The following is a 26,356-nucleotide window of genomic DNA, read 5'->3' as shown; positions in this document are numbered from 1 at the left end:
TCCGGGTCGAGCCTCCTCGTCACGGCTTCCAGGAAGCCCCCCTCCCCCGCCCCTTGTGAGTGAGTCACTGGCGAGAGGGAGGCTGCAACCGTGCCAGAGCCGCCCGCAGCCGCCCAGCTCACGGGACCGGCCGGGAAGGCCCCTCAGCCCGAGAAAGCGCCGCACCAGGGATTCCCCCGTGCTCTGTCGGACGGGCAGATCAGCGAGCCTAGCAGAATCTCCTCACCTCAATACAAGCCCGCAGTCCGCGGTCACAACCTGCAAGAATGAACTTTCCACCATAATAACTGCACTCCGTGGCAATGATTTATTTCTACCACCGTTTTTTCAGTCAGGGCAGCCAGCTCTGGAGACCCCCTTTAAAAATTAGTGTTTTCACCGTATCTTAAGAGAGCATCACTCAGGGCAACTCCTTGACAATAAAAGACTTGTCAATGAGGGGAGTCATTTCTGCAAACGCAGAGTTCTTTCAAGGCACATCCCTTTATGAGAGACCCATCCGACCATCAGTTGGGGATGATCCGTTCCTTCCATTTGAGACAGCTTTCCAGCAAAGAAACCCTCCACCATAATAAAAGATTTCCCCTTTTCCAATCTTGAGTTTTCGAGTGCAAACTTTTTAAAATATGATTTAAGGTCCTGGTATTAGGCTAATGCCATTCACTAACAGGAGAATAACTTGGCCTCTTCTGGCCTGGGTTTCCCTGTGTGTAAAATGGGCATAATACCTCCTTGAGTTAATGTATGTGTGTAAGACACTTTCTGCAATTGTGCCTAGCCCAGAGGAAGCCACCAGAAGCGCCAGTATTTGTGTGAGGGTGAGAGGACGCAGCGGTCCTGTATTTGGGAAATGAGGCCCCTTTCCAACCTCACCAGGTGTGTGGGACCCCACCTCACCCCCAATCCTCGTGAGTGGGGGCGAAGAGGGCGGTCCAGGTCTCAGGATCTGGGCAGTTCGGGAGCAAGACCGTCCAGGATTGGGGGGGGGGGGCGTCTTCTCTCACTGTTTTGCTCCTGCGGATTTCTGTCTGTGGATGTTTGTTTCTTCCAGTTTTCGCCCCTTCTGTTTCTGTGACTCTCCCTCCCTCCCGCTTCTCGCTCTGAATTTGTCTCTTTGGGGACTGTCTACGTCTCGTCTTTTCAAGTTCTGCCTTCCCACCTCCCCTCCTCTTCTCACCCTGTCTCTCCTCCTCTGTGCATGTCTCCCTGTGTGCGTAGCTCCCCCCGTGTGTGTGTGTCCCCATGTTTTTCTCTTTGCGTCCCTCCATTTCTCTCTTGCTCTCGGTTCGCCTCTCCCCTCCCCTGTCGGTCAGTGTCGCGCGCGCACGCCCTCTCCGCCTCTGCCCTTGTCAATTCCCCCGGGAGCCCTGCCCCCACCTCCGTCCCAGTTCCCTTCTCCGCGCCTCAGTCTCCAGCCTTGAAAACTGGGCCGACACCCCCACCCCCACCCCCACGCACTCCCCGCGAGGTCGCGACCGCCCGCGGGCCCCGCTCAGGCGAATTCGGGCCGGGGTCCAGGCGGAAGGGCTCCGAACCCGGGCCGGCCCTGCTGCGCTAGGGGCACGCGTCCGGGAAGCGCCCCTCCTGGCCCCGCCCTCCCGGGCCAACTCCCCTTGGCCCCGCCCCCTCCCTGGTCAAATAAAAGTGGCGGCTCTTCCACTCCGCCGCAGCGTGACTTCAGCGCTCCCACTTTCTGCCGGCTCCACATCCTTCGGCCATCTGCGCCGCCATGGATCTCGCCGCCATCTACAAGGTGAGCCCCCCAACTGATCGGCACCCCGACGTCCGCAACACCTGACTCCCTTCTCAAACCAGGGCTTTCTAAGGCCGCAAACAAATTCCCGCCCCGGACCCGCCCCCCCCCCTCCCCACCCCCGCCACCGGTTTCCCTTCTCAAACTGGAACTCTGTAGCGCTTCATACCGGCCCGGGGTTCCTGCCTCCCGTATCAGATCAGTGTGATCCTCTGGGGATGAAAATGGAGCCTGTGGCTTTCTGGTCTCGGCCCCAACACGAGTGGGGTGGCCCTCGGAGATGGAAAGCTGGAGAACTTTTCTCAGACCGGGGCTGTCTGGAGGCGGAAATGGCCCCCACACCTGGCTTACCCGAGTAGTTGCTGAGGGCGCGGTTTTGCGCGGAGGCGTTTCTTGGGCTGGAGTCTCCGGGTGAGCGGGATCCGACTTCTGTCTCTTCGCTCCCTGCCCCAGAGGATCTTGGAACTCTAAACCCGAAGAGATCCGGACTCCTGGCTTAATTTTGCCCCCTGTTCCACTTGTGAAATTGGAGAAACCGATGAGCGGGGTCAGATCCCGAGAGGCCCAGAGGCTTAAAAAATTGGAGGACAGCGGTCTGTCCTGACTTTAGGGCCCCTCTGATCCAGCCGGGAGAGCCGAGATTCCTGAGTCCCTCGGGATAAACTTAAGTCGCGAATAAACCTCCAAATCGGGATCCTTGAGATCCGGAACCCGAGTTGTTGTTTTTTTTCCTTAGGGCGGGTGGGGCTGAGGCCGGGAGCCCACAAACCGGACTGGCAAGCCCTTAGTTGCCCTGCAGCTGGGGCGGGGCGTCACCCTGTATTTTCGGTGTCTTAACCGATCGTTGTTTCCACAGAGCCTCCTGTCGCTGAGCCCTGAACTGCCATCCGACCTCGGAGAGACTGAGTCCAGCACCAGCTGGGCTTCCTCGGGACCCTGGAGCCTCAGCTCATCCGACTCCAGCCTGCCTGAGGTCGCTGCCCGCCTGCCTGGCCGCTCCACCAGCCTGGTGGAGGGTCGCAGCTGCGGCTGGGTGCCCCCACCCCCAGGCTTTGCGCCCCTGGCTCCTCGACCCAGTTCGGAGCTGTCACCCTCACCCACCTCGCCTACCGCCACTCCCACCACCTCATCCCGCTACAAGACTGAGCTATGTCGGACCTTCTCAGAAAGCGGGCGCTGCCGCTATGGGGCCAAGTGCCAGTTTGCTCATGGCCTGGGTGAGCTGCGCCAGGCCAGTCGCCACCCCAAGTATAAGACGGAGCTCTGCCACAAGTTCTACCTCCAGGGTCGCTGCCCCTACGGCTCGCGCTGCCACTTCATCCACAACCCCAGCGAGGACCTGGCTGCCCCCGGCCATCCCCATGTGCTGCGCCAGAGCATCAGCTTCTCAGGGCTGCCCTCCGGCCGCCGAACCTCGCCACCACCAGCAAGCCTAGCAGGCCCTTCCGTGTCCTCATGGTCCTTCTCGCCCTCCAGCTCCCCACCACCACCACCCGGGGACCTTCTACTTTCACCCTCTGCTTTCTCTGCTGCCCCAGGGACACCTGTGTCCCGAAGGGACCCCACCCCAGCCTGTTGCCCTTCCTGCCGAAGGGCCACCCCCAACAGCGTCTGGGGGCCTGTGGGTGGCCTAGCTCGGAGCCCTTCTGCACACTCCCTGGGATCTGATCCCGACGAATATGCCAGCAGCGGCAGCAGCCTGGGGGGATCCGACTCACCTGTCTTTGAGGCTGGGGTTTTTGGGCCACCTCAGCCACCTGCCGCCCCCCGGCGACTTCCCATCTTCAATCGTATCTCCGTTTCGGAGTGACAAATGCCTGCCTAGTACAGATCAGCTGGATCTTAAGGGGGGCCATTTCTCGTGCGTGGGTTCCACAAGGGGTCCCGGGGCTGTAGGGGACTGAGGGACTCGTAATCATGTATTTCTCCCCACCTTCCAAAGTGCATTAACTCACTCCCCTGACCCCCGCGCTGGGGCAGGTCCTCAGCGTGCAGGCTGTTCGGGAAGGAGTGTTTTATGGGGTCTTTAAAAAAAATGTAGCAAGTTTGAGGGAGGTAGTAAGCCTCTTCTCAAACTTCACCCCTGCCCAATGCTGTGAATATTAAGCCCCCAATGCCCCCTTCCAGTTCTTCCTAGATCCTGAGGCTCCAGTGTCTGGTGATTGGAGCCTCACCTGAAAGGGAATCCTGGTGCTCAAACTTCCCTCCAAAAGCAAGTAGCCAAAGCCATTGCCAACGCCCGGCTCTCCCACCCCCGCCTTTGGGCCCCTTATTTATGACGACTTTATTTATTCTAATAGATTTTATAGTATTTATATATATTGGGTCGTCTGCTTCCCTTGTATTTTTCTTCCTCTTTTTGTAATATTGGAAACGACGGAATAATTATTGTTATAAGTATACACTATAATATATTAAGTAATATATATTGTTAAAAATTTATTTTTGTGGTTTTTTGGAATTTTTAAATAAAAGAAATCTGTGTGTAAATTGGAATCCCGGCTGTTGTGCGGTCTTGAGGCAGTGAGATTGGAGGGGTGGACGGTGTGGACTTTTTTAGAAACGGTGTGGAATCAGCCTCGGGTAGCTCCTCCAAATCTACCCAAAGACAAGGCGCTTGCGGCACTTACCTGGCAGGAAGTGACGTCACCGGGCCCAGCAGTTCACCTGAGAGGGCGGGGCCAGGTGAGATCACTCGAGAGGAGCCGGGAGAGCCAGTTCCCGGGGCGTGGGGTGCGCTGAAACTCCTGTCCTGCCGGACTCCTCGACCCAGCTCTCGGCAGGGCGCGGGCGGGGACGAGATGTTTCCGTCCCCACGGGGCCGAGGGGGGAGGGCGGGGCGGAGTGGGGAGGACGGAATGTGCTGGGGCTTGAGCCCAGGGCGGGCGAAGGCAGGCGGCCGGCGCGGCGGGTGGGGGAGGGGTCGCCCCGGAAGCCGGGGCGTCCTGGGGTCCCACCGCCGGGCCTTCCAGGACCGAAAAGTGTTGGGATACGCAGGTTTTCGGAATCTTGGGGGAGGCATCTTGAAAGCCTCAGGATTCTAGAATCTCAACACTGTGGAATCTCAGACTTGGTCTTCGGGAGACCTAACACTAGAACGTTTAAGAATCGCAGAACTGTAGATTCTGGGTTTCCGGGCCCCTTGAATCTCGAATACCAAAATCTTGGCCTGTCGGGATTCGAGAGGCTCGGGATTGCGGAATCTCGGCTTCTGAGCGGTGGAAACTCGCGGTCTCTCGCCCCAGGCGGGGTGGGAGTCGGCGATCGCGAGGCCAGGGAGGGTGGGTTTCGGTCGGGGCGGGGCTCCCGGGAGGGCCGCGTCCTCGGACCATACAAGGCCAAGAGGCGGCGGGAACCACCCTGGGGCGGAGGAGCCCGGCGCACCGAGCCCGGAAGCTGCCTAGCGTCAGCGCCTGCGCCCCGCCCCTTTCCGCCGCGGCCTCCTCCCGCTTCGACCCCTGTTTCCCTCCTTGCCCCTGCTTTTCCTCTACCCCATCTTCCCTCTCCTCTCCCCAACTCACCCCTCCTCCTCCCTTTCAGTTCCTCGTCGCCAGACCCTCCTGCGCCACCCTTCCCCTCCCCTACTTCCCCACCCTCTCCAGTTCTTCCCCTCCCCCCAGCACTTCTCGCCCTTTCCTCTTTTTACTTTCCTTTCCTTCTTTCCCCCCATCCTCCGTCCTCTGTCCCCTGTTCTCTTCACTTCCAGTTCCCTCCCCTTTCTCGCTCCCTTTCCTTTCCACTCTGCTCTCCCTGCCCACACTCTTCTTCCCCTTGGTTCCATCTTCTCCTCGCCCCATTTCTGCCCGACCCCATTCCCTCTTAGAGTGCTCATCTCTTCCCCTCCCATCCTCATGCCTCCTTGACCTCTCACTCCTTGGCCCTCTCCCTTAGCCCACTGGTGGGCCCTAACCTTTCATCTCCTCTCCCACGAAGCCCTCCCGTCCCCGGGCTCCGTTTTGGGAAAGGGCTGGGGAAAGAGAGAGACAGAAACCCAGAAATGTTGGAGAGGAACCGCAAGCTACGCAGATACATGCAGACACTAAAAGAACAAGAAGTAACACAAAGGGTTCTTCCCTTTGCAAAAAAACAGATACTCTGCCACTTGGAAACAAATAAACCCTTATTTGAGAAAACAGCACCTGCCACCAGCTACCAGTGCAGAGAGCCGGTCCTCTTGACTTTTTCCCCCTCAAACCCACAATCCAAACCAACAGCAACCCTGTCTGATTCACTTTCTAAAGAGATGTTACAGCCCACCCTCCTGACTCCTCTCTGGCCCCACCTGCCCTTACCTTCAGTCTCTTCCCCACTCCCCCACTAAACAACCAAAGGGAAACTATCATGACACCTCAGTCAGAACACATTAATGCCAAAGTCCTAAGTCCTCAACGCCTACACAGCCTGGCTCTCATCTTCGGTCACTCTTGCTCTAGTCATTATGGCTTTTGTCGGTGCACCTCAGCCACAGGGCCTTTGCACTGGCTGTTTCTGTTGTACTCCCCGAAGTATCCCAACAGCTTGCTCCCCTTCTTCAGGTCTCTGCTCAAATGTTTTCTCAGAGATGGTCCCTGACTACTATTATTGCAACCCCCTTCCTACCTTGCTCTACTTTTCCCATGATGTTTATTATCACCACCTAACATATAAAATTACTTAAATCTTATAGCAATCAGCCGCCCCCCCAACCCTTCACATTTGAGTGTCAAATCCTCAGAGGCAGGGACTTTGTCTTGGTCACCGCTGTATCACTCACATCTAAACCCCAAACAGGAACCAGTCACATAGTGGTCACAAGCTTCAGAACTTGTTGAAAAAAATAATCGATTCAGAAACGAGGAGAGAGAACTCCAACACACACACACACACACACACGCGATAGTAACTATGAGGTAATTGATGTTAAACATTGTAATTATTTCACAATTTACATGTATCTAAAATTATTTTGTTCACCTTGAACTAACAGCGATTATATATATCGCAATAAAACTGGAAGAAGAAAATCCAAGATAGAAAAAGATGGACAAAGAGACAGTGTCATTTACATAGTTTGCTGAGGACCTGACACTGCCTGACACATCTACAAAATTCTTAAACTGAGATTTAGACCGACTCAAATTTCCAGACATCTAAGAGGCAACACCACCCCCTGGTGACGAAGAGGAAAACTGTACCTCCCCACAATAGAAAACACTCCCTAACCGATCGTAGCCAGAGTCCCAGGATTCTTTTCAGCCTAAAAATTCCGACGATCGAAATGTTTATTCTTTTAAGTGACGTATATGTTTCGGTTGATTAATAAGAACAAATTTATAACCCGGTAAGAGAAAATTAAAAACTGCTCCAGGTGAGGATCGAACTCACAACCTCGGCATCGCTCCGCTCGCACTGCCCTATAAGTACCGCGCGCTAACCGATTGCGCCACTGGAGCTTCGGCCGCACCCCTGTGCCGTGAAGTCCTTCAGTCATTCCTGACCACGTGACCTTGGAGGCTAGCCCCGCCTCTACTTTGCATATACAAATAGGAATCTTTGGATTGGCCGATAGAAGAAAGTGTGTTACCAGTTCCGGCTTCTCACGCCTGGAGGGCTCTTGCTGTAAAAGGGAAAAGTCTGCGAAGCTTTTGCTATGTGGGGGTGTAGCCTGTCCGGGACCGCCTTCTCATCAATATTCAGAATCCAGAGAGGAGAGGTCTTAACCCTTTGCGGGCTGGCCGGCCGGAAGGCGGCCCCTCCCCCCTGCGGGCGGGAACAGGATATGAGCCCGGGGGGGGGAGGAGGGGAAGCCCCAGGCGACCGCCCCCCACCCCACCGTTGGGACCGGACTCTCCAGCCACAGATGTGGCGCCGCCGCCGCCGCCAGATCCTGGTGCCATCCATCCCGAAGCCTGAGGGGTCCACAGTTGCAGACTCCAGCCGTCCGAAATTCTGCACCGCGTCCTGAGAGACCCCGAAGCCCAGGCCCCAGCGTCCAGGCAGGCTAGAGGGCCCCAGATATCCAGGTGCCCAGCGCCCCCTCCTGGAGGAGGAGCCAGGAGTCCGGGACATCAGCCCCGCGCGACCCTGGAGGCCGAGCTTCCTGCAACCGGTTTCGAAGAACTTAGGATCTCAGACCGGAGAGTCCCTCCAGAGTTTTTCCCAGAAAGCTGAGCCCAAGACTCCCGGGACTGGAGGAACTTGGGATACGGACTCCTAGAGCCCCATCCAGCCCGTTGGGGGCTGAAGCGCCCACTAAAAGAGGACCCTGGAATTTGGGACTCTTCTGCGCTCCCGTCTGGAAGTAGTTTAACCCCTGCTCTTAGAGTTAGGGAACTCAGGAATCCAGCCCTCCCCCCACCCCACGACCCCGTCTAGAAGACTCAGGAATTTGGGTTCCCAGTACCCCCATCTGAGACTCGAGCATCGAGGCTCCCAGCATCTTCCGTTTAGAGGACGAAAGAAATCTGGACCACTGCGCCCGGTTTTCCGAGAGACCCCGGATTCTGGTTCCTGGAGCCGGAGAGCCCGAAGTTCACACCCCTGACTTGCAGAGACCCGAGAGTGCCGGCTCTGCGCCTCCCCGGGGACCGTGCTAGGGTCAAATAGGAACCGGGCTGCCTCGGTTCGGGGCTGGAGACTCCCGGGGAGGTGAGGGTAGGCGAGGGGCCCCGTAGGGCTGGGGGAGGGGGCGGCGCCGCAGCCGCTGAACAATGAGGGGGCGTGCCGGCGGGGGGCGAGCTGAGGCGCCGGCGGGGAGTTGGGGGCTAGAAGGCTGTGGGGAGGCGCTGCGGTGGTGGGGACAGTGAGCGGATCTCGGAGGGACTTGACTGAAAGGGGTCGAGGACTCAGGGCCAGCGCCCCGACTCGCAGCCCTCCGTGGGGGAGGAAGCCGTCTGCAGGACCCTGGCATCCGGTCCCCCAGCCTCCTCCGCCCTCCCCTGGGACCCCGCGGCCTCCCGCCCACGGCTTTTTCCCAGCCCTGCCCCTCGCCCTCGGCTCCAACCGGAGCCCAAACGTTCCCAGGATCCCTGAGCCTCCGGCCCCAGACACACCAGACTCACAGCTTGGGCGATTCTTGTTCGCTTTACTCTTCTTTGTTTCAGCCTTTCCGTTTTTTTCTGTGTTATCTCTCCTTACTCCCCTCTTTCGATCACTTTGCGACTGTCTCCCGCATTAGTTACTCCCAGGGCCCCTCCCTGGATTCAGACCATCCTCCTAATTCTCAGCCCCCAGTCTGTGAGTCGGGGGTGGGGGCGGTGTGGCGGCAGGAAAGTCTATGGGGTCCTGGTATCCCAGAAGGGGGTCTTTCTGCAGAAGCCGCTGAGCCACTCAGCCATGCCCGAGGGAGCCCGTGGACTGGGCCTGTCCAAACCCAGCCCTAGCCTCGGCCACAGAGGTGAAGTGTGTGACTGTGCGGCTGTGTGTGACACTCGGACAGGTGAGCGGGCGAGGGAGGGGTGGAGACTGCTGGGCATTCATTCTTTCATTCAAGACCCTGCAGCCTCCCAGGCTGACCCAGTGCAGGCAACACAGGCTGACCAAGACAACCCCGGCCCTCCTGCCCAGAGCTCCAGGTCCGGTAGGGAGAGGGACTCATCCTGAGGCCCTGAGGGAAGCCCAGCACACAGTGGTCAGGGCTGGCTGGGATGGGGAAAGCTCAGAGGGCCATGGGGACCCTGTCTGGGAGATCAAGGGAGGCTTCCTGAAGGAGGGGGATATCTAACTGAGAATTGAAAGATGAGGCGGGGTGAACTGAGAGAGGCCAGGAAGAGTATTCTGCGCAGAGGCACAGAGGTGAGAAGAGACTGCTTATTTGAGTAACCCAGAGAAGCTGAGTGTGCCTGGAGCCTGAAGGGTAAGAAGTGGTGTGTCTTGGGAAAAGAACACACTGGAAAGGTCTCTGATGGCCACCTTGCGGAGGGCCCTTTGGATCTCAGGAGTTTGGACTTTACCCTGAGGGCAGGAATGGGATTATCCTTGTGAGAGTAAAAGAGTCAGGCTAAATAATAAAGTTCTCCCAGGATGACACATGGAGGTGGATTCAAGGAATGGGGGCCAGCAGTTCAGAGAGGACCCTGCCTGGAGAGGACAGGGCTGATTAGAGGAGAGGGGAGCACTGGGAGAGATGTTGATCAGGGGTGGGTGAGTGTGGGGGCTGAGCACACTTACTCAGTTGGGGAGCCCCTCTGATGGCTTGTTCCACAACCCCAGCAGCCCCTGCCACCCCCGCCATGACCTCCCCCCGAGGTTCTGGGAGCTCCACATCCTTGAGCACTGTGGGCTCTGAGGGAGACCCGGCTCCGGGCCCCACCCCAGCCTGCTCAGCCTCGAGGCCAGAGCCCCTTCCAGGGCCCCCCATCCGCCTGCATCTGTCGCCCGTGGGGACCCCGGGTTCTGCGAAACCCTCGAGGCTGGAGCGTGTGGCCCGTGAGATCGTGGAGACAGAGCGGGCCTACGTCCGGGACCTCCGAAGCATCGTGGAGGTGAGGCGGGTGGGCACCCCAGTGCCGTGGGAACCTGGGCCAGCCCCTCCACCCTCATAACCCCAGTCATCCCCACAGGACTATCTGGGCCCTCTGCTGGATGGTGGGGTCCTGGGGCTGAGTGCGGAGCAGGTGGGCACGCTGTTTGCCAACATTGAGGACATCTACGAGTTCAGCAGGTCAGGGACGGGTTGGGTGGGCGGGGGGGGGAGGGTGGGCTAGGGAGCTCAGGGAGACAGGCTGTGTTCTAACCCAAACCTTTGCGCCCAACAGTGCCCTGTCCAGACTGGAACACAGGGTCTTATGATATTGGGTAGGGATCACCATGGGGAATGAGGACCCAGATGAGGTCCAAATATCAGGATGGATCCAGACAATGAGATGGGGCTAGCGCCATGTCAGGTCATGGATCGCAGTGAATCAGACTCCTCTGGGGCTTGAGGATCATGACAGTGTGAGCATTTGTGTGACTTGTCCTGGGAAACCCCGCAGTCCAGACAAACCGGGATGGTTGGCCCCCCCAGTGAGGAGGGTGCTAGAGTTCAAGGAGAGCGTGACACCTACGTGTCTTGATGACACTTTTGTTGTTGTTCAGTCGCTCCATCGTGTCCGACTATTTGCAGCCCCACGAACTGCAGCACACCAGGCTTTCCTGTGCTTCACCGTCTCCAGGAGCTTACTCAAGCTCATATCCACCGAGTCGGTGATGCCATCCAGCCGTCTCATCCTCTGATGACGCTTAATTACACTTTTTTTTTTGGCCTCACCGCTTGGATTTCGGGATCTTAGTTCTCCAACCAGGGACTAAACCTGGACCCAGCAGTGAAGGCACCTAGTTCTAACCACTGGACCACCAGGGAATTCCCTAATTACACATAAAGTTCTTGGGGAGGTTTGTGAGTCACAACAAGTTGTCAGGGTCACAACAGGATCTTAAGATTATCACAGCTCTAAGGGTCCTGACACCCCTCTCCCGGGCTGTGCCCCATGAAGTCCCCAAGGCTCATGCTGCCTGTGACAAGATCTCAGGCTGAGGAACGTGATGCTGCCCAAGGACAGCGTCTGAGCAGGGTGCGACCTCCCACGTCGTGATCAGAGGACCCTTCCTGTGGACGTGACATCCCATCCTGGCAGCTCACCAAGGCCCAGCCTCCTGGTGTCCTCACAGGGTGGCGGTGTGGGGGCAGGGTGGTCCTTCACCCTTTCTCTCTGCCCCTCCCCAGGGAGCTCCTGGAAGACCTGGAGGGCAGCAGCAGCGCCGGGGGCATCGCCGAGTGCTTCGTGCAGAGGGTGAGGCGAGGGCCTGGGTAAGGGGGTTGGGGTGGGAGGGGAGCAGGCCTGGGCTAGGCTTGGAGGGAGGGGTCCTGAGGAGTCAGGCACTGACGTCTCCCTGACCCCCTTGTTGCCCACAGAGTGAGGATTTTGACATCTACACGTTGTACTGCATGAACTACCCGAGGTGAGGGCTGAGAAGCACCTGCTGGGCCCAGGCTGGGCCCCACAAGTTGATGTGCGCTAGCTGAGCTCCCCCTATCCCAACCCAGTCAGGTCCCAACCCGGCCAGACCACGACCATGTCCGCCTTCTCCCTAACCCCAACCAGCCCCTGAGAGTTCCCAAACCCTGGTCACTCCCTGACCCCTCCCAGCCTGGCCCGCTGTAGCTGCCCATCCCCCTGACCTGTGCTGTGTCCCCAGCTCCCTGGCCCTACTCCGGGAGCTGTCACTGTCCCCGCCAGCAGCCATGTGGCTGCAAGAGCGCCAGGCCCAGCTCCATCACTCGCTGCCCCTGCAGAGCTTCCTGCTGAAGCCTGTCCAGCGCATCCTCAAGTACCATCTGCTGCTGCAGGTCAGCTGTGGGCCCCCGGGGGGCTGCCTGGGGAGGGACGAGGTCCTGTCCATTGGCCACCTGGTGGTGCATCTGGAGTGCGGACCCTGGAAAAGCTGGGCCAGCCAGGACCGGGGAGGCCTCTGGTCCCTAGAAACTGGGCCAGCGCTGGGGCAGTGTCTTGTTAGCAGTAGGGGCTGGCTCCAGCTGACTTCAGTTCCTGTCTTTGCTTGCTTGTCTCTCTCCGTCTCTGGCTCTCCATCTCTGCCCCTGCCTTTCTCTCTCTCTCTCACCCTTCCTCTGTTCGTCTTCCTCTCCCTGGGCACCTGCCTTCCAGGAGCTGGGCAAGCACTGGGCGGAGGGCCCGGATGCCGGGGGCCGCGAGATGGTGGAGGAGGCTATTGTGTCCATGACAGCGGTCGCCTGGTATATCAATGACATGAAACGCAAACAGGAGCATGCTGCGCGCCTCCAGGTGACCCTGGGGGAGGGCTGGGACCCACCATGGGTGGGGGGCATTGTGGACATGAGGGCCTCCGGTCGGGGGTTGGTCAGAGCCTTGGAGGGTGGACTGGGACAGCACGGTCTGCTTGCTAACCACCCTGTCTTGATTTGCGTGCATCGCCCGCCGGTGTGTTCCTGGGGTCCCGGCAGGAGGTGCAGCGGCGGCTGGGCGGCTGGACCGGTCCGGACCTCAGCGCTTTTGGGGAGCTAGTGCTGGAGGGCGCATTCCGAGGTGGTGGAGGGAGCGGCCCCCGACTTCGAGGGGGTGAACGGCTGCTCTTTCTGTTCTCACGGATGCTGCTCGTGGCCAAGCGCCGGGGACCGGAATACACCTACAAGGGCCACATCTTTGTGAGTTCAGGGATGGGGGCAGGGCCAGAATATTACCTGCCAGATGTATCCTATACAGAGCTGTAGAGCCAAAGACGTGGCTAGGGGCAGGGTATACATGGGTGGGCAACTTGCTTAAAAGGACCACGTTTCCTTGAGTCGAGGAGCGGGGTAGGGGGTCAGAGGTATGCAGAGGTGATGTGGACCTAGAAGGGGAGGACCTGGATTTGCCCCCCAGGCAAGCATCTACACTACTCTGCAGTCGCGTCTTCTTGATCCAGATGAGAGTGGGAGGACTGGTGAGGGAGAGCTGAGCCCAGCCTGGTGGGGAGGGTTGATGGGGGGAGGGGACGTCTTTTATTTACTTATGGACGCGCTGGGTCTTGATTACTGTGAGAGCTTTTGTCTAGTCGCGGCGTGGTGGCTTTTCTTGTTGTGGAGCACAGGCTCTGGGGTACAGGGGCTTCAGTAGTTGCAGCTTGCAGGCTCTAGAGCCCAGGCTTAATAGTGGTGGTGCCGGGGCTATTCCGTGGCATGTGGGATCTTCCCTGATTAGGGATCAAACCCAGGTCTCCTGCACTGGCCTGAAGATTCTTTACACTGAGCCACCAGGGAAGCTGGAAAGGGGACACCTTTTAGGAGGAGGGGGCTCAGATACACTTGAGGGGTACATGGATGAGTCTGAGGCCTCTCTCTGCCCCTCACCCAGTGCTGCAACCTGAGTGTCAGCGAGAACCCTCGAGACCCTCTAGGGTTCAAGGTGTCCGATCTGACCATTCCCAAGCACAGGCACCTGCTCCAGGTGAGCACAGGGTGGGTCTGGGGAGGCAGGGATTTCCTGCCCCCAAGTCCCTAGACCTCACAACTGGCTCCCAATTCCACCCCCACCCCACCCCCACCCTCAGGCCAGGAACCAAGAAGAGAAGAGGCTGTGGATTCACTGTCTCCAGCGCCTCTTCTTTGAGAACCACCCCGCCTCCATCCCTGCCAAGGTACAGCTCCTGCCACCACTGGGGGGTCCTCAGGGTGCTGGGGACCCATGCATGCACGCTCAGTCATGTCCAAGTCTTTGTGACTGCCCTGAACTATAGCCCACCAGGCTCCTCTGTCCATGGGATTTCCCAATCAGGAATACTGGAGTGGGCTGCCATCTCTAAGGGATCTTCCCGACCCAGAGGTTGAACCTGCGTCTCTTTGCATCTCCTGCATGGGCAGGAAGATTCTTTTACCACGGCGCCACTTGGGAAGGCCCCCCAACTCAATAGCATTGAAAGACCCTGAGTGCCAGGGACGAGGGTGGGGGCGCTGTCTTAGAGTATGATAGTTTCATTCAAAGTTGGGTTATCTGGGTTTCAATCCCAGCTCCACAATATCCCTGCTGTGTGATTCTGGACAAGTAACTTAACCTCTCTGGCTTCAGCTTCCTCACGTGGAGGAATAATAGTGCCAACTTCACAGGGCTGTGGGGAGGATTCGTCAGTATCAGTCATGTAAGGCGCCTGACAGGTAGCAGCACCGGTTAATCAGGCCAAGCCTGGTTCTCAGGGCCCAGCCCCCTCAACCCGTGTGCTTATTTTTTTCAGGCAAAACAAGTCCTCCTTGAAAACAGCCTGCACTGTGAGTCGGGACCTTGGGTTGGGAGGATGTGACGGTAGAGGAATCGCTTCAAAGAAAAAGTAGATTATTAACCCCAAATCTCTTCCTGTAGGTGCTCCTAAAAGCAAGCCTATCCCAGAGCCCCTTACACCCCCAGTTGGGTCTCCCCGACCTCGAGATGCTAGAAGTTTCACTCCTGGACGAAGGAACACAGGTAAAAGAGATGGAACCCTGAGGTTCCCCCTCATCCCTCCCCCAGGAACCTGGAGTGGGGGGTCCTAACAGGGTTCCGATCTACCTCTCCCCACAGCTCCATCACCAGGACCCACCGTTACCCGTCGCGGCCGCAGACAGTCTGGTGAGTACCCTCCCCTAAAAGTGAACTTTGCGTCAGGTTGGGGAGCGGGCCCCTGATATCACTGTGTCTTCCCCTTAGAGCCTCTGAAGGACCTTTACGTCATGTTTCCACACAATGGTGAGTGACTGCCCAGCCCAGCCTGGTGCGCCCCTGTCTGTTCCCTGGGACTCCCGGGCGTCGTGAAGGAGGGGTGATGGGGCCACTCATCAATAATGAGGAATAACACTTGTTCCTACATCTCACTCTTTCCTCTTCCTCATTTCTTCCTCTCCAGCTAAGCCTAGACTCAAGGTGAGAGACATTCCGGGACCTGGACTCCTGGGTCTACTGAGGGAGGGAACTTGAGTTCCCAAGACCCGGGTCTGAAGAAGGTGATGGGGCCTGGATTCCCTGTCCTCTGAGGGAGGGGATTGGGGCCCCCAGACTCCCGCCCTCCTTCCTTGCCTTCCTCACAGCACACTGGCAGTGCGGGGGAGCTCTACCCGCCCCTGGAGCCTCAGCCACCAGGTCCCACTTCTGGACCCCCTGAGGACCTGGAGGACACAGGACCCCCCACGCTGGACCCTTCTGGGCCCTCAATCACTGAAGAAATCCTGGAGCTCCTGAACCAAAGAGGCCTCCGGGATCCAGGGGTGAGCCAGGCGTCCCCTCCCAGTGTCCTTGGGGCTCCGGGCCTGGGTGGGCACAGCCTGGGATTCAGGGGGCCAACCCACCCTGACACCTTTTGGCTTCCTCAGGGCCCACTACAGCCACCCCCCCATGATGTTCCCAAGTTCCCCGGAGACTCCCAAGTGCCAGGCGACAGTGACACCCTCACATTCCAAGGCCTGCCCAGCCGAGACTCTTCAGAAGAGGAGGAGGAAGAAGAACTGGACATGGATGAACGGGAGCCTTCCCCACTCCACGTCCTGGAGGGGCTCGAAGGTTCCAGTGCAGCTGAAATTGCTGACATTCCCAGCCTTTCCAAAAGCCCCGACAGACCCAGCCTCCCTGAAATGCCCAGCCTTTCTGAAATTCCCCAGATGCCCTGCCTCCCCAGCCTCTCTGACATTTCCAGTGTTTTTGAAATGCCCTGCCTTCCAGCCATTCCTAGCGTCCCCGACATTCCTAGTCTTCCCAGCGCTGCCCCCCAGCTCCCCTGTGACTCCTGGCTCCAGGGACCCCCACAGGAGCTGGATGAGACTCTAGCCACCCGGAGAGAACTTTTCCCTGGAAGCACTTCTGGAAAACTGGGCGAGCCCTCCTCAGAAGACAGGGCAGGGCGAGAGGAGGATGAAGGAGGATCATTTCCAGAATTCCAGCCCCCAGATGTCACCCAGGATCAGGGATTCTCACATGAGCTGGAGTTCCGCTCTTGCTCTGAAATCCGGAGCGCCTGGCAGGCCCTGGAGCAGGGGCAGCTGGCCCGGCCGGGTTTTCCTGAGCCACTGCTGATCCTGGAAGACTCGGACCTGAGTGGGGGCGGTGGCAGTGGAGGAGGGAAGGCGGGAGTCCCGACTTCGGAGAGGTCAGCATCCCGAGTGCGAGAGTTGGCCCGGCTTTACAGTGAACGGATCCAGCACATGCAGCGGGCGGAGACCCGGGCATCGGCCAACGCACCCCGCCGCAGGCCTCGGGCTCTGGCCCAGCCGCAGCTGTTACCTGGCCTGTCCCAGGAGCAGGCCGAGCCAGGTGAGGTCCAGGTATGTGGGTCAGCAGGGGTGGCCCCACCTGGGGGATCTGTCCTAACTCGACCCATCTGTCTTTGCATGCAGGACCCCTGCCTGCCTTTGGACACGTGCTGGTGTGTGAGCTGGCCTTTCCTCTAACCTGTGCCCAGGAATCTGTCCCCCTTAGCCCTGCTGCCCGGGTTCAAGCTGCCACACCTTTGACTAAGCAGGGAGGCTGCCAGGACAGCCAGGGTCTACATGTTTCAGGTTTGCCTGAGCAAGACCATCTGAGCCTCCAGGTTCCAGCTGCTACCCCGCTGCCTGAGCAAGGAAGCCTCTGGAATACCCAGATTCCAGCCACCACACCTTTGCTGGAGCAGGAAGACCCCCCAGACAGCCAGGCTACAGCTGTTACAATTTCACCAGATCAAGGCCACTTGGAAATCCAAGCTCCAGCTGCCACTCCTTTGCAGGAGCATAGAGACCACGTGGATACTCAGGTTCCTTCTAGCACCTCAACTCTTGAGCAAGGAGGCCACGTGGACGTCCAGCTTCCCACCAACCCAGCTTCAGCCAAGCGGGGAAGTTCCTCTGATGTCATGGTTTCAGCCACCAGTCCTGCGCCCAAGCAAGAAGGCTGCTGGGACAGCCAGAGCCCAACCAACACCCCTGTAACTAAGCCGGGAGGCTCCAGGGATGTTCAGTCCCCAGCCACTGCCTGTGGGCCAGCCGTTGATCCTTTGCTTATACACAGAAGCAGCCTGGATCCTCAGATGCCAGCTGATACCCCACTGCCCTTGCAGCGTGACCTCCCAGACATTCAGGTTCCGGGTACCTCACCTTCGCCTGTACACGGAGGCCACTTGGACCGTCAGATCCCAGCCAATGCCCCGCTGTCCTTGCCCCAGGACCCCCCAGATTTTCAGGTTCCAGCTGCCAAACCTTTGCCCCAGACCGCAGGCCTCACGGACGCGGACACCCAGGTCCAAGCTCTCCCGCCTTTGCCCCAGCAGGGAGGCCTCCGAGACACCCAGGGTCGTGCCGCTGCACCTTGGCTTCAGGAACAAAGCCTCACAGACCTCCAGGTTCAGAAGCTGACACCTTTGTTGGAACAGAAGGGCCTCATGAATGACCAGGTTCCAGCTGCCATGCCTTTGCCCGAGCAAGGAGGCCCTACGGACACTCAGGACCCGTTACCTACCCCAGTCCAGACCACCGTGCTTTTGGCCAAACAAGGAGGCCCCTCAGTCTCTCACGCTGCCAGATCAGAGTCTTCAGACTTGACTCCACCCCACAGTCCCCCACCCCCGACACGGAAGCTCCTGGGCCCCAATGCGGCTGCCCTTTCAAGATACCTGGCAGCTTCATACATCAGCCAGAGCCTGGCTCGGCGACAGGGGCCTGGAGGAGAGGGTCCCCGAGCCTCCTGGGGCCCTTGGTCCTCCTCTGCCCCCACATCACGGGCACCTTCACCGCCACCCCAGCCCCAACCCCCACCACCCCCAGCCCGGAGGCTCAGCTATGCCACCACGGTCAACATCCATGTCGGAGGTGGTGGGCGGCTACGGCCAGCCAAGGCCCAGGTCAGGTTGAACCATCCTGCTCTCTTGGCAACCCCCCAAGAATCTGTGAGTCTCCGCAGAGCCCAGGGGGGCCCCGATGCCCCTTTCCACATGTGAGTCAGGATGTCAGTGTGAGTCAGGACATTGGGCTCCTTGAAAAGCAAAGACTTCAACCAGATGCCAGAGACCCTCAGAATTCACCCGGAAGTCCAGACACTGAACACAAGTCTAAAAATTGCCGCAGCTTTCTGACACCTGGAATCTTTGGCGAATGGTTCTTGTTACTTACCTGGATTAACCCAGCAGGGATGGGGAAGGGGGTGTCATTAATATTTTGTTAACTCATATGGAATTGTGTATCTTTTCCCCTTCTGGAGGCAGTGGGGATGACAGAAGGCAGCAATGAATAGGAAGGCCTGATACTGCACAAATCAGTTGTTCTGAAAATTTGGGGAATCTCAGACTCCTCTGAGAATCACTGAAAACTGGATCCATTACAGTTGGGTGTATGAGTTCAGAAGGTTTATAAACTGCTTGATGCCTACCCAGCAAAGCCAAGCTAAGAAGTCCCCCCCATCCCACCCCCAAAAAAGGTTTTCCCAAGCAAATCCCTTGAAATCCTTTCCTTTAGCAGTTTATTCAATTTATGTGTCCCACCGTCATCCAGTCATCTCATCTTCATAGCCAGTTCTACCCACCCAGCTGTCTCCATCATCTCCCTCTCTGTCCATCTGTCTTCAAATCCATATCCTACCCATAGACTTGCCTTATTCAGCTATCTCCACCCTTTTCATCCATCATCTTACCCCAGTCCCCATCTAGCACCCATTCCTCCATAAATCTACCATCCATTACCCCACCTGTCTGCCTTCTCCAGCCAACTCTATTCATCCATTCGTCCCTCCATATTCCCATTGCTGTCCATTCATTCATACATTTCATCATTCAGTCATCTCCTAATCCATCAAGCCAACCAGCCATTTAACCATCTCTACCACCAGCCAGCCAGCCGTTTTAATCTCTTTCAATCCATCCTTCCTTACCTGGATTCTTCTGGGTCTTGGTACTACAAAACTTCAGAGACAGTTCCATGCTAACACTAGAATGGATTGGGTTTGGGATTCTGGGAAAAGTGTCCCACATCTGCCTGATTTCTCTTGGCAACCACTCTCCACCCTCCTAAGTATTCCATTTCGATACCCATCCATCCAGTTCTTGTATTGATCCTTTTACCTGGCCTCTCTCTAGTTGGGGGACCTCTACAGTGCCTCAGTGAACCCCCACCTCCAAAAGTCATTCAGGTCTTAAGAGACAAAGGCTTTTATTCTAAGATCGTTCTGTCCCCCTCACAGCAGTGGAAGGCCCAGTAAGCAGCACAATTTGTTTCTTTGGTAATATTAGCTTCTTTCATTGAGCACTTAACGTCTTGTGTTCTAGATCTTACTGTCTTCCCTGGAATTCTCTGAGACACCACAGCATCATGGCTGAGCTGAAGCCCCAGCTTTTCTAGTACTTCATGTGGAACCCCCCCCTCCCCCGCAGCCTGGTTGCCTCATCTGTATGATGAAGACAACAGTATCCGCCTTTATAGGATCATCCACAAAGATTCAGTGAGCATATCCTTACTTCCCAAACGTGCTTAAGCCTGATTCTTTACCAACTGAGCTATGAAGGAAGCCCCCTGACTTAACTAAGGCCGTGATCACATCAGATGCCCCAGGATCCAGTCCCAACCCATGAAATCAGAACCCCCAAGGCAGGAGCCCAAGAATCTGGTTTTAACAATCAGTTAACAGCAAAAAATGCTGTTACTGAGTTCTAAACTACATACCACAGGCATTAGTCACTATTTCAGCTCATTCCCTTTGAGTCCTCAATATCCCTAACAGGCAAGTGAGGATCTGTAATCCCCACTTTAGAGATGAGGAAACTCAGGCAGAGAGGATACTTGCCCAGTCACGTGAGTGGGAAGGCGCAGAGATGGGATTCAGCCACACAGCCAAGCCTGAGTCAGCACTCGAGTGTCTTTGTCAGGCACTATTCTTGCCACTGGGAATACAACAGGGAACATCTCCTTGCCCACAAGAGGCTTGAAGCCTGGTACTCCAAAGGCCCTAGGTAATTACTGATCATTAGCTAGATAAAGTGAACAAGGCCTGGCTCGGTAAATGTTAGCTGCTGGCTTCCACTCAGTTATTTATTGAGTGGGTACCATGCCATACACCAGGGCATGGGCTGAGTCGGGCTCCTTGGCCTGGACCTGCTCCACTGCAGCCTCCCAAAGGTCAGGACTGAGGCTGGCCCTCCCCGCTTCCGCCCCCAGCTGTACATTCCCAGCTTAAGGAAAGTTCCCAGCCTGGCCCAGGCTCCCAGCGGCGCCGGAATTCTCGGTATTTGAGGAGGCGGCAGCAGGGAGGGTGAAGGGGGCCGTCTACGCCAAGGCCTGGAGCGAGGAAGGAGGCGAGCCCCCTTGGCCACTTCCAGATGTGTCCCAGCTGTGCCTCTGGGAGGGAGCCAGGAGCCTCAAATTAAGAGGGTCTCTGGGCCCTGTGGGAAAACCCTGGGCACTCGGCCTGCCTTGCCCCCTCCTGGTCCCTGCCCCCAAATCCCATCCCTCCTGCCTGCCCAACTCCTACCTCTGCCTCACGGCCCCAGCTCCAACGCCTCCTCATGAATACTTTTCTTGCCAGTCTACTACAGCCTGCCTTTTGTAAGCTGTAATTAAGACAGGCTTGAAGAGGGAAAGTAAGGTCGGCTGTCTGCGGCATGCCTTGGGACAGTGCTGCCCTCCTGGGGATGTTTAAGTTAATGCCAGTCAAACCCAGTTAGGCAGTTATTAGTAACTCCAGCTTCAATGCAAAACTTGGTGAGGTGGTTATTTTGCCACTACACTTTCTCAGCAGCTAAGGTGAAGATACCTGCCTGCCACCCACCTCAGAGACGGTGTGAAGACAATCCAACAACACGTAGCCTGGCACCTAGTGGAGCTCCACCAACCCCACCTCCGTGTGTAGTATCTATTTTCTATACCCGAGTACCATCCCACAGGACTGTCCTGTCAGTAAACAACATTCTCATCAGTGCAGCCCAGCTTCACAGCCACACGTGGCTACTGTTTCATCAGTAGGGCAAACACACAGAAAGGGCAGCAAGTCAGTAAATCCCAAGTTCCTTCCCCGGTTTTTACTTTTGACAGTGCTGGGTCTTCGTTGCTGCACAGGCTTTCTCCAGTTGCAGAGCAGGGGCTCTCTAGTTGTAGTGCAGGGCTCAGTAGTTGCAGCACACAGGCTCCAGAGCACAGGCTCCACAGTCGTAGCACACAACTTAGCTGCTCCACCCCATGTGAGATCTTGAGGGCAATAAAACCTGTGTCTCCTGCATCGGCAGGTGGATTCTTTACCAGAGCCACCAGGGAAGCCCTCCCAAGTTCCTTTTATAAAGAAAATTTGTGAAACTACTCCTTGATCAAGTGTGTAATGTTCTTAAGTTTGCTCAGCAGGAAGTAGTGAGGAAGCCCACTTGGGGGCAGATCGCTGGCTGCAAAGGCTGTTATAGGACAGATGCCCTTCCCACCCCAATGATGCTCACTAGCTTCCTTTAAATATGGGGAAAGAAACTGAGAGCAACTTAATTCACAAACAACACTTTACTTCCCTATACATATACCAGCACCATCCCACAGAACTTTCTTCCGTGACAGAAGTGCTCTAACATCTCTCTAGCCCAGGGGCAGCAATGAGTTCACCTACATCAGCTCTTATCACATGGCAGACACAAGAGATGAACATGTCCTCAGACCTATGTATTCCCGGGCCCATAAGGTCATACTGAGCATAACTGGGACTTGCTTTAAGGAGGCCATAGGGAGTGGGGGTTACAGTCGACATCCTGAAGGATGAAACCAGTCAGGGGAAATCACGCACCCACCCACAACGGGGATTACAGACCCCTGCCCAACCTCAATACTACCTACACTACAGGCTGGCATTAAAAAATTTCCTTTCCCAACACATGCATGGATGGCCCTTAGCTGCTGACTTAAGACCTCTCCTCACTTGTATTAAAGATTACTGATCTTACACATTTCCCTTGCTCTTCTCTGATATGCCATTAAAACAGCAAAAGGACTGAAAGAGATAAAACCCACAAGCACACTCACTCACACAACCAATGACCAGGCACCAAGCCCACCTGAGCTGTGTTCACACACTGGACTCCAGTACTGGAGTTCAGAGAAACTTAAGACCAGGTCTGGTCCCACCCATCTCTCCTACGTACGTCCTAATCAGAGTGGTAGCTTCTAGAAAGGCTTCTGGAGGTGTTTCTTGCATTCCTTTTAGAGAAAGACCCACCACGGAAGACCACAGCATCATTCCTGAAACCTTAAATCCCACAACATTTATTATAAAGGTGCTGTAAAGGGAAACGCCGGGCTTCATGACGGGCTTATCGGTAGGATTTCTGGTAGCGGGCACGGGCACCAGGACCTCCAAACTTCTTGGATTCGCAGCGACGGGGATCGGCTACCAGCAGGGTCCGGTCATACTGGATGAGGATGTCTTTGATCTCCTTCTTGGAAGCCTCATCCACATCTGGGGGTGAAAGGACGGGACAAAATTTAGACACCAGCAAACGTCTTCCCACTCTGTGGCTACAAGTGAGCCCCTGACATGCCCCCACCCACCTGCTGGGAAGGACCCACCCTCACTCACATTTCTGGTAATAGGCCACCAAGGCTTTGGAGATGGACTGGCGGATGGCTGTGAGGAAGACACAGACAAAAGGTACATCAGCTTTATGAACACCCAGGGATGGGACCCTGCCCTCAGACCCACCTATGTGCCCAGTGTCCGGGACTCACCGTAAATCTGGGCGACGTGACCACCACCCTTCACTCGGACGCGGATGTCCACACCAGCAAATCGCTCCTTGCCCAGGAGCAGAACAGGTTCCAGTAGCTAGGGTAACAGGAGACATTACAGGATTTTAGATCACAACCTGCCACTGAGCCACCTCACGGAACATTCCTCCACAGCTCTCTACAAGCAGCTCTTGCCACCGCTGGCCTCAGTATTAGTGGAAGAGTGTCGGGCTGTTACTCAAAGCCCCCTATACACAGCCAGCAGAGCAGGCAGATTTCTAAGACAGAAGAGTTTGTTGAAGTCAAATTGAATCCTGCCTGAGCAGTTCCTCCTCCTGTGTTTCTCTCTGGACATCAGATCACCTGTTTTTTAAACCTGATTCTTAGAATGTGGACACCTTAGCCCAACAGTAAGGAAAATCTTTGCAGCCGCTAAGCCTGCCCCAGATGGTGAAAAAACCACTCCTGGGCTATGTCAGGTGCTCTCCCCACCTGAGCTCTCTGCCCTCCCTTTGCACCGCACAGATTTCCAGAAAAATTACGATGCTATAACCCTACTTTGATTTACCTACTTTAGGCCTCAGCTCACAAGTTCCCCCCCACCCCTGATCTGACCCTTCCACCCGAGTTTGAGTCAGAAACCCTCTCTGGGAACCTCTACCCCAGTTCTGACTGTTTGGGAGCACTGTTTGGTATTGGGTCCAGTCTGTGTCCTCCACTGGATTCGAAGCTCTAGGAGGGCAGGCCCTGGAACCATCCAGGTCACTGCTTTGTTGCCAGCACTCAATACAGGATGCACACACAAAGCCTTTGAGTAAACTGTCAGTGACAATAAGCCACAATACTCATTTACCTGCTCTTCGAAGTTCTAACTAACCCTGCAATGTAAACAGTTCTTCACCTTCTCACACACACCAACAACCTCACACAGAGAATCCAATTTACCCTCACGACAGCCCTTCAAGGATCAACCTATTTCCACTTTACAGAGAAGGGAAGTTACTGCCCCAAATAACACAGCTAGAAGAGGCAGAAATCAAACTCCGACATATTTCCGGTCTGAGCCAAAGAAACTGAGGTCAATAAAACTTTATTCAGGAAAAAAAAAGAAACTGAGGCTTAAACAGGGAGGGGAGAGGAACTCCTTTCACAGCCAAGCACTACAAACCCAACTTCTGTTCTTGTAATGCTTATTGAGTACCTACAATATTCAAAACCTTATTTTGGTCACAATGTTTTGAGAGACAATACATTGATTCCTGTCCTCAGAGTGCGCAGACCACTATAAAACGTCCCCCATTAACTTACTGCAAGTCATCAGGCCCCATAAATTTTGGGAGCTCCCATGCCACCTCGTCCCAAATGAGTGACTTTCCAAACAACCCAGTTAAGCACCTGCTTAATCTTCAACATCCACGTTTCCACTCTCAATTCAAACTTTCATAATATCGCCTGAACCCCCAACACCCAGCTCCATCGTCAAATATCCCATTTTTCTATTCCCTACTCAGCCTCTAAACGTCCCACTGTTGATACCAGACCTTTCCGTTTCCAAGATCGACGAACTCCAGGAACCCATTTATTTCAACATATCCGTCTACAGAGCCCTCCACTCAACCCAAACGCCCGTCTTCAATCCCAGCACCTTGTATTGCAGCGTGCGCGGTTCGATCATCTCCAGGGGTCGTCCGTTCACCTTGATGAGGCCGTTACCTCGTTTGCAGTGCGCCACGGCTGTGGCCGTCTTCTGTGGAAAGCGAGGGGGAGACAGCGGAGCCACGTGAGCTCTGGGCCTCGGCTTCCAAGTAGACCCAGATTCCTGCCCACAGACTTCTCTCCGACACGGGCCTCCCCTCGTCCCTACCATCGGGCGCCCGTCTCACCTTACGTCCGAAGACTTGCACCGACTGCAGAGGGCCCTTGGACGGCATGGCTGAAGGCGCAGAGACGAGATCCTCACTGCGCGGCGCCCCAACCGGAAAAGGAAAACGCGGGGCCAACCTGGCCGCTTTTCAGGGTCTGCGCAGGCGCGCTGTGCTCAGCGTTGCGACGGCAGAGAGCTTTACGGCTTGTGGGCGGGACTTTGGATTGGCGGCAGGAAGGTGGGCCGGGGGAGCGGAGAGGACGGGACCTGGGAATGGAAGGGACTGACTTCCCTGAACGGTGTCGGGGGCCGGCCCGAGAGGGCGAGTTGTTCAGTCACTCAGTCGTGTCCGACTCTTTGGGACTCCGTGGACTGCAGCCCCCCAGGCTTCCATGTCTTTCACTATCTCCCGGAGTTTGCTTAAACTCATGTTCATTGAGGCAGTGATCCCATCCAACCATCTCATCCTCTGTCGCACCCTTCTCCTGCCTTCAATCTTTCCCAGTATCGGGGTCTTCTCTAATGACCTGGCTCTTCGCATCAGGTGGCCAAAGTATTGGACCTTCAGCTACAGCATCAGTCTTTCCAATGAATCTTCAGGCTTGATTTCCTTTAGGATTGACTGGTTTGATCTTGCTGTTCAAGGGACTCTCAAGAGTCTTCTCCAGTACCACAGTTCCAACGGATCAATTCTTCAATGCTCAGCCTTCTTTATAGTTGAACTCTCACATCCCTACATGACCAGTGGAAAAACTAGCTTTGACTATACGGACCTTTGTCGTCAAAGTGATGTCTCTGCTTCTTAATACGCTGTCTAGGCTTGTCATCGGAGAAGGCAATGGCACCCCACTCCAGTACTCCTGCCTGGAAAATCCCATGGGGTCGCTAAGGGTCGGATAGGACTGAGCGACTTCACTTTCACTTTCATGCATTGGAGAAGGAAATGGCAACCCACTCCAGTGTTCTTGCCTGGAGAATCCCAGGGACGGGGGGAGCCTGGTGGGCTGCACAGAGTCACATAGAGTCGGACATGACTGAAGTGACTTAGCAGCAGCAGCAGCAGCAGCAGGCTTGTCATAGGTTTTCTTCCAAGGAGAAAGGAGGGTGAAGACAGGCCATAATTCACATCCTCAGTTCTCATTGGCCACCTCCAGCTCTCATTTGCTTTTGGACTCTTCATTTATCTCTCTTTAGTCCCATCCTCAATAGATTCTCATACATACACACTCACCCCTCCCCCCGCACCCCCCTGCTTTCCCACCACCAGGAGATTGCTTCAGAGTTGGCAGTCTTCCCGTCTTCTAGAATTTCTCCTCAAGAATCCTGGTAGGATTCAGAATCCCCCTCCTCCTAGAACCCATCTCCTTAAAGCATCCTCCCCAGAATCCTTTTCCTCTTAGAGCCCTTTCCCCAGAACCTTTCACCAAAACTCCTTTCATTTTAGGACTTCCCTGGTGGTCCAGTGGCCAAGACTCTGAGCTCCCAATGCAGGGGCCCAGTTTCTATCCCTGATCAAGGAACTAGATCCCATTTGCCCCAATTAAGACCTGGTGCAGTCAAATAAGTAAATAAAAAAATATTAAAGGACTTT

General features: G+C 56.1%; 3 protein-coding genes and 1 non-coding gene across 7 annotated transcripts; 2 read left to right on the top strand and 2 right to left on the bottom strand.

Moving 5' to 3' along the window:
• The first annotated feature begins 1,597 nt into the window (after positions 1-1,597).
• Positions 1,598-4,249, top strand: ZFP36 (ZFP36 ring finger protein). The gene is made up of 2 exons (XM_070387721.1): positions 1,598-1,753; positions 2,610-4,249. The coding sequence occupies exons 1-2, from the start codon at positions 1,730-1,732 to the stop codon at positions 3,561-3,563; spliced, it is 978 nt and encodes a 325-aa protein (XP_070243822.1). The 5' UTR covers positions 1,598-1,729; the 3' UTR covers positions 3,564-4,249.
• A 2,843-nt stretch (positions 4,250-7,092) lies between these two features.
• Positions 7,093-7,185, bottom strand: TRNAI-UAU (transfer RNA isoleucine (anticodon UAU)). The gene is given in 2 exon segments: positions 7,093-7,128; positions 7,148-7,185. It is a non-coding gene; the product is annotated as a tRNA-Ile (tRNA).
• Positions 7,186-7,364: 179 nt separating this feature from the next.
• PLEKHG2 (pleckstrin homology and RhoGEF domain containing G2) lies at positions 7,365-18,385 on the top strand. 4 transcript variants are annotated; one of them, XM_070387716.1, is made up of 19 exons: positions 7,365-8,380; positions 9,047-9,170; positions 9,947-10,215; positions 10,294-10,394; positions 11,439-11,505; positions 11,628-11,674; positions 11,912-12,062; positions 12,379-12,516; positions 12,696-12,896; positions 13,585-13,677; positions 13,781-13,867; positions 14,459-14,492; positions 14,584-14,685; positions 14,782-14,829; positions 14,908-14,946; positions 15,104-15,120; positions 15,285-15,461; positions 15,567-16,500; positions 16,584-18,385. In XM_070387716.1, the coding sequence occupies exons 2-19, from the start codon at positions 9,068-9,070 to the stop codon at positions 18,155-18,157; spliced, it is 4,182 nt and encodes a 1,393-aa protein (XP_070243817.1). In that variant the 5' UTR covers positions 7,365-8,380; positions 9,047-9,067; the 3' UTR covers positions 18,158-18,385. The 4 variants fall into 4 exon arrangements, with proteins under 4 accessions (XP_070243817.1, XP_070243815.1, XP_070243816.1 ...); XM_070387714.1 differs by having other exon boundaries at positions 7,366-8,380; positions 9,944-10,215; XM_070387715.1 differs by having other exon boundaries at positions 7,366-8,386; positions 9,944-10,215.
• A 4,027-nt stretch (positions 18,386-22,412) lies between these two features.
• On the bottom strand, positions 22,413-24,925 carry RPS16 (ribosomal protein S16). Its single transcript, XM_005890552.3, has 5 exons — positions 24,785-24,925; positions 24,547-24,648; positions 22,902-22,998; positions 22,753-22,800; positions 22,413-22,632 (listed from the first exon to the last, which is right to left on the bottom strand). The coding sequence occupies exons 1-5, from the start codon at positions 24,830-24,832 to the stop codon at positions 22,487-22,489; spliced, it is 441 nt and encodes a 146-aa protein (XP_005890614.1). The 5' UTR covers positions 24,833-24,925; the 3' UTR covers positions 22,413-22,486.
• Positions 24,926-26,356: the final 1,431 nt, after the last annotated feature.

This window comes from Bos mutus, chromosome 18 (genome assembly GCF_027580195.1).
Source record: "Bos mutus isolate GX-2022 chromosome 18, NWIPB_WYAK_1.1, whole genome shotgun sequence".
Lineage (NCBI taxonomy): Eukaryota > Metazoa > Chordata > Mammalia > Artiodactyla > Bovidae > Bos > Bos mutus.
This window is presented reverse-complemented; position numbering and strand designations above follow the sequence as displayed.

Excerpts from the sequence above, each read along its gene's own strand:
- PLEKHG2 (XM_070387714.1), top strand. The coding sequence starts at position 9,068 with ATGCCCGAGGGAGCCCGTGGACTGGGCCTGTCCAAACCCAGCCCTAGC. Across the intron at positions 14,686-14,781 it reads TCCTGGACGAAGGAACACAG|CTCCATCACCAGGACCCACC; the intron begins GTAAAAGAGATG and ends CTCTCCCCACAG. Across the intron at positions 14,830-14,907 it reads TCGCGGCCGCAGACAGTCTG|AGCCTCTGAAGGACCTTTAC; the intron begins GTGAGTACCCTC and ends TCTTCCCCTTAG.
- RPS16 (XM_005890552.3), bottom strand. The coding sequence starts at position 24,832 with ATGCCGTCCAAGGGCCCTCTGCAGTCGGTGCAAGTCTTCGGACGTAAG. Across the intron at positions 24,649-24,784 it reads TGCAAGTCTTCGGACGTAAG|AAGACGGCCACAGCCGTGGC; the intron begins GTGAGACGGGCG and ends CGCTTTCCACAG. Across the intron at positions 22,999-24,546 it reads CGCGCACGCTGCAATACAAG|CTACTGGAACCTGTTCTGCT; the intron begins GTGCTGGGATTG and ends CTGTTACCCTAG.
- ZFP36 (XM_070387721.1), top strand. The coding sequence starts at position 1,730 with ATGGATCTCGCCGCCATCTACAAG. Across the intron at positions 1,754-2,609 it reads ATCTCGCCGCCATCTACAAG|AGCCTCCTGTCGCTGAGCCC; the intron begins GTGAGCCCCCCA and ends TTGTTTCCACAG.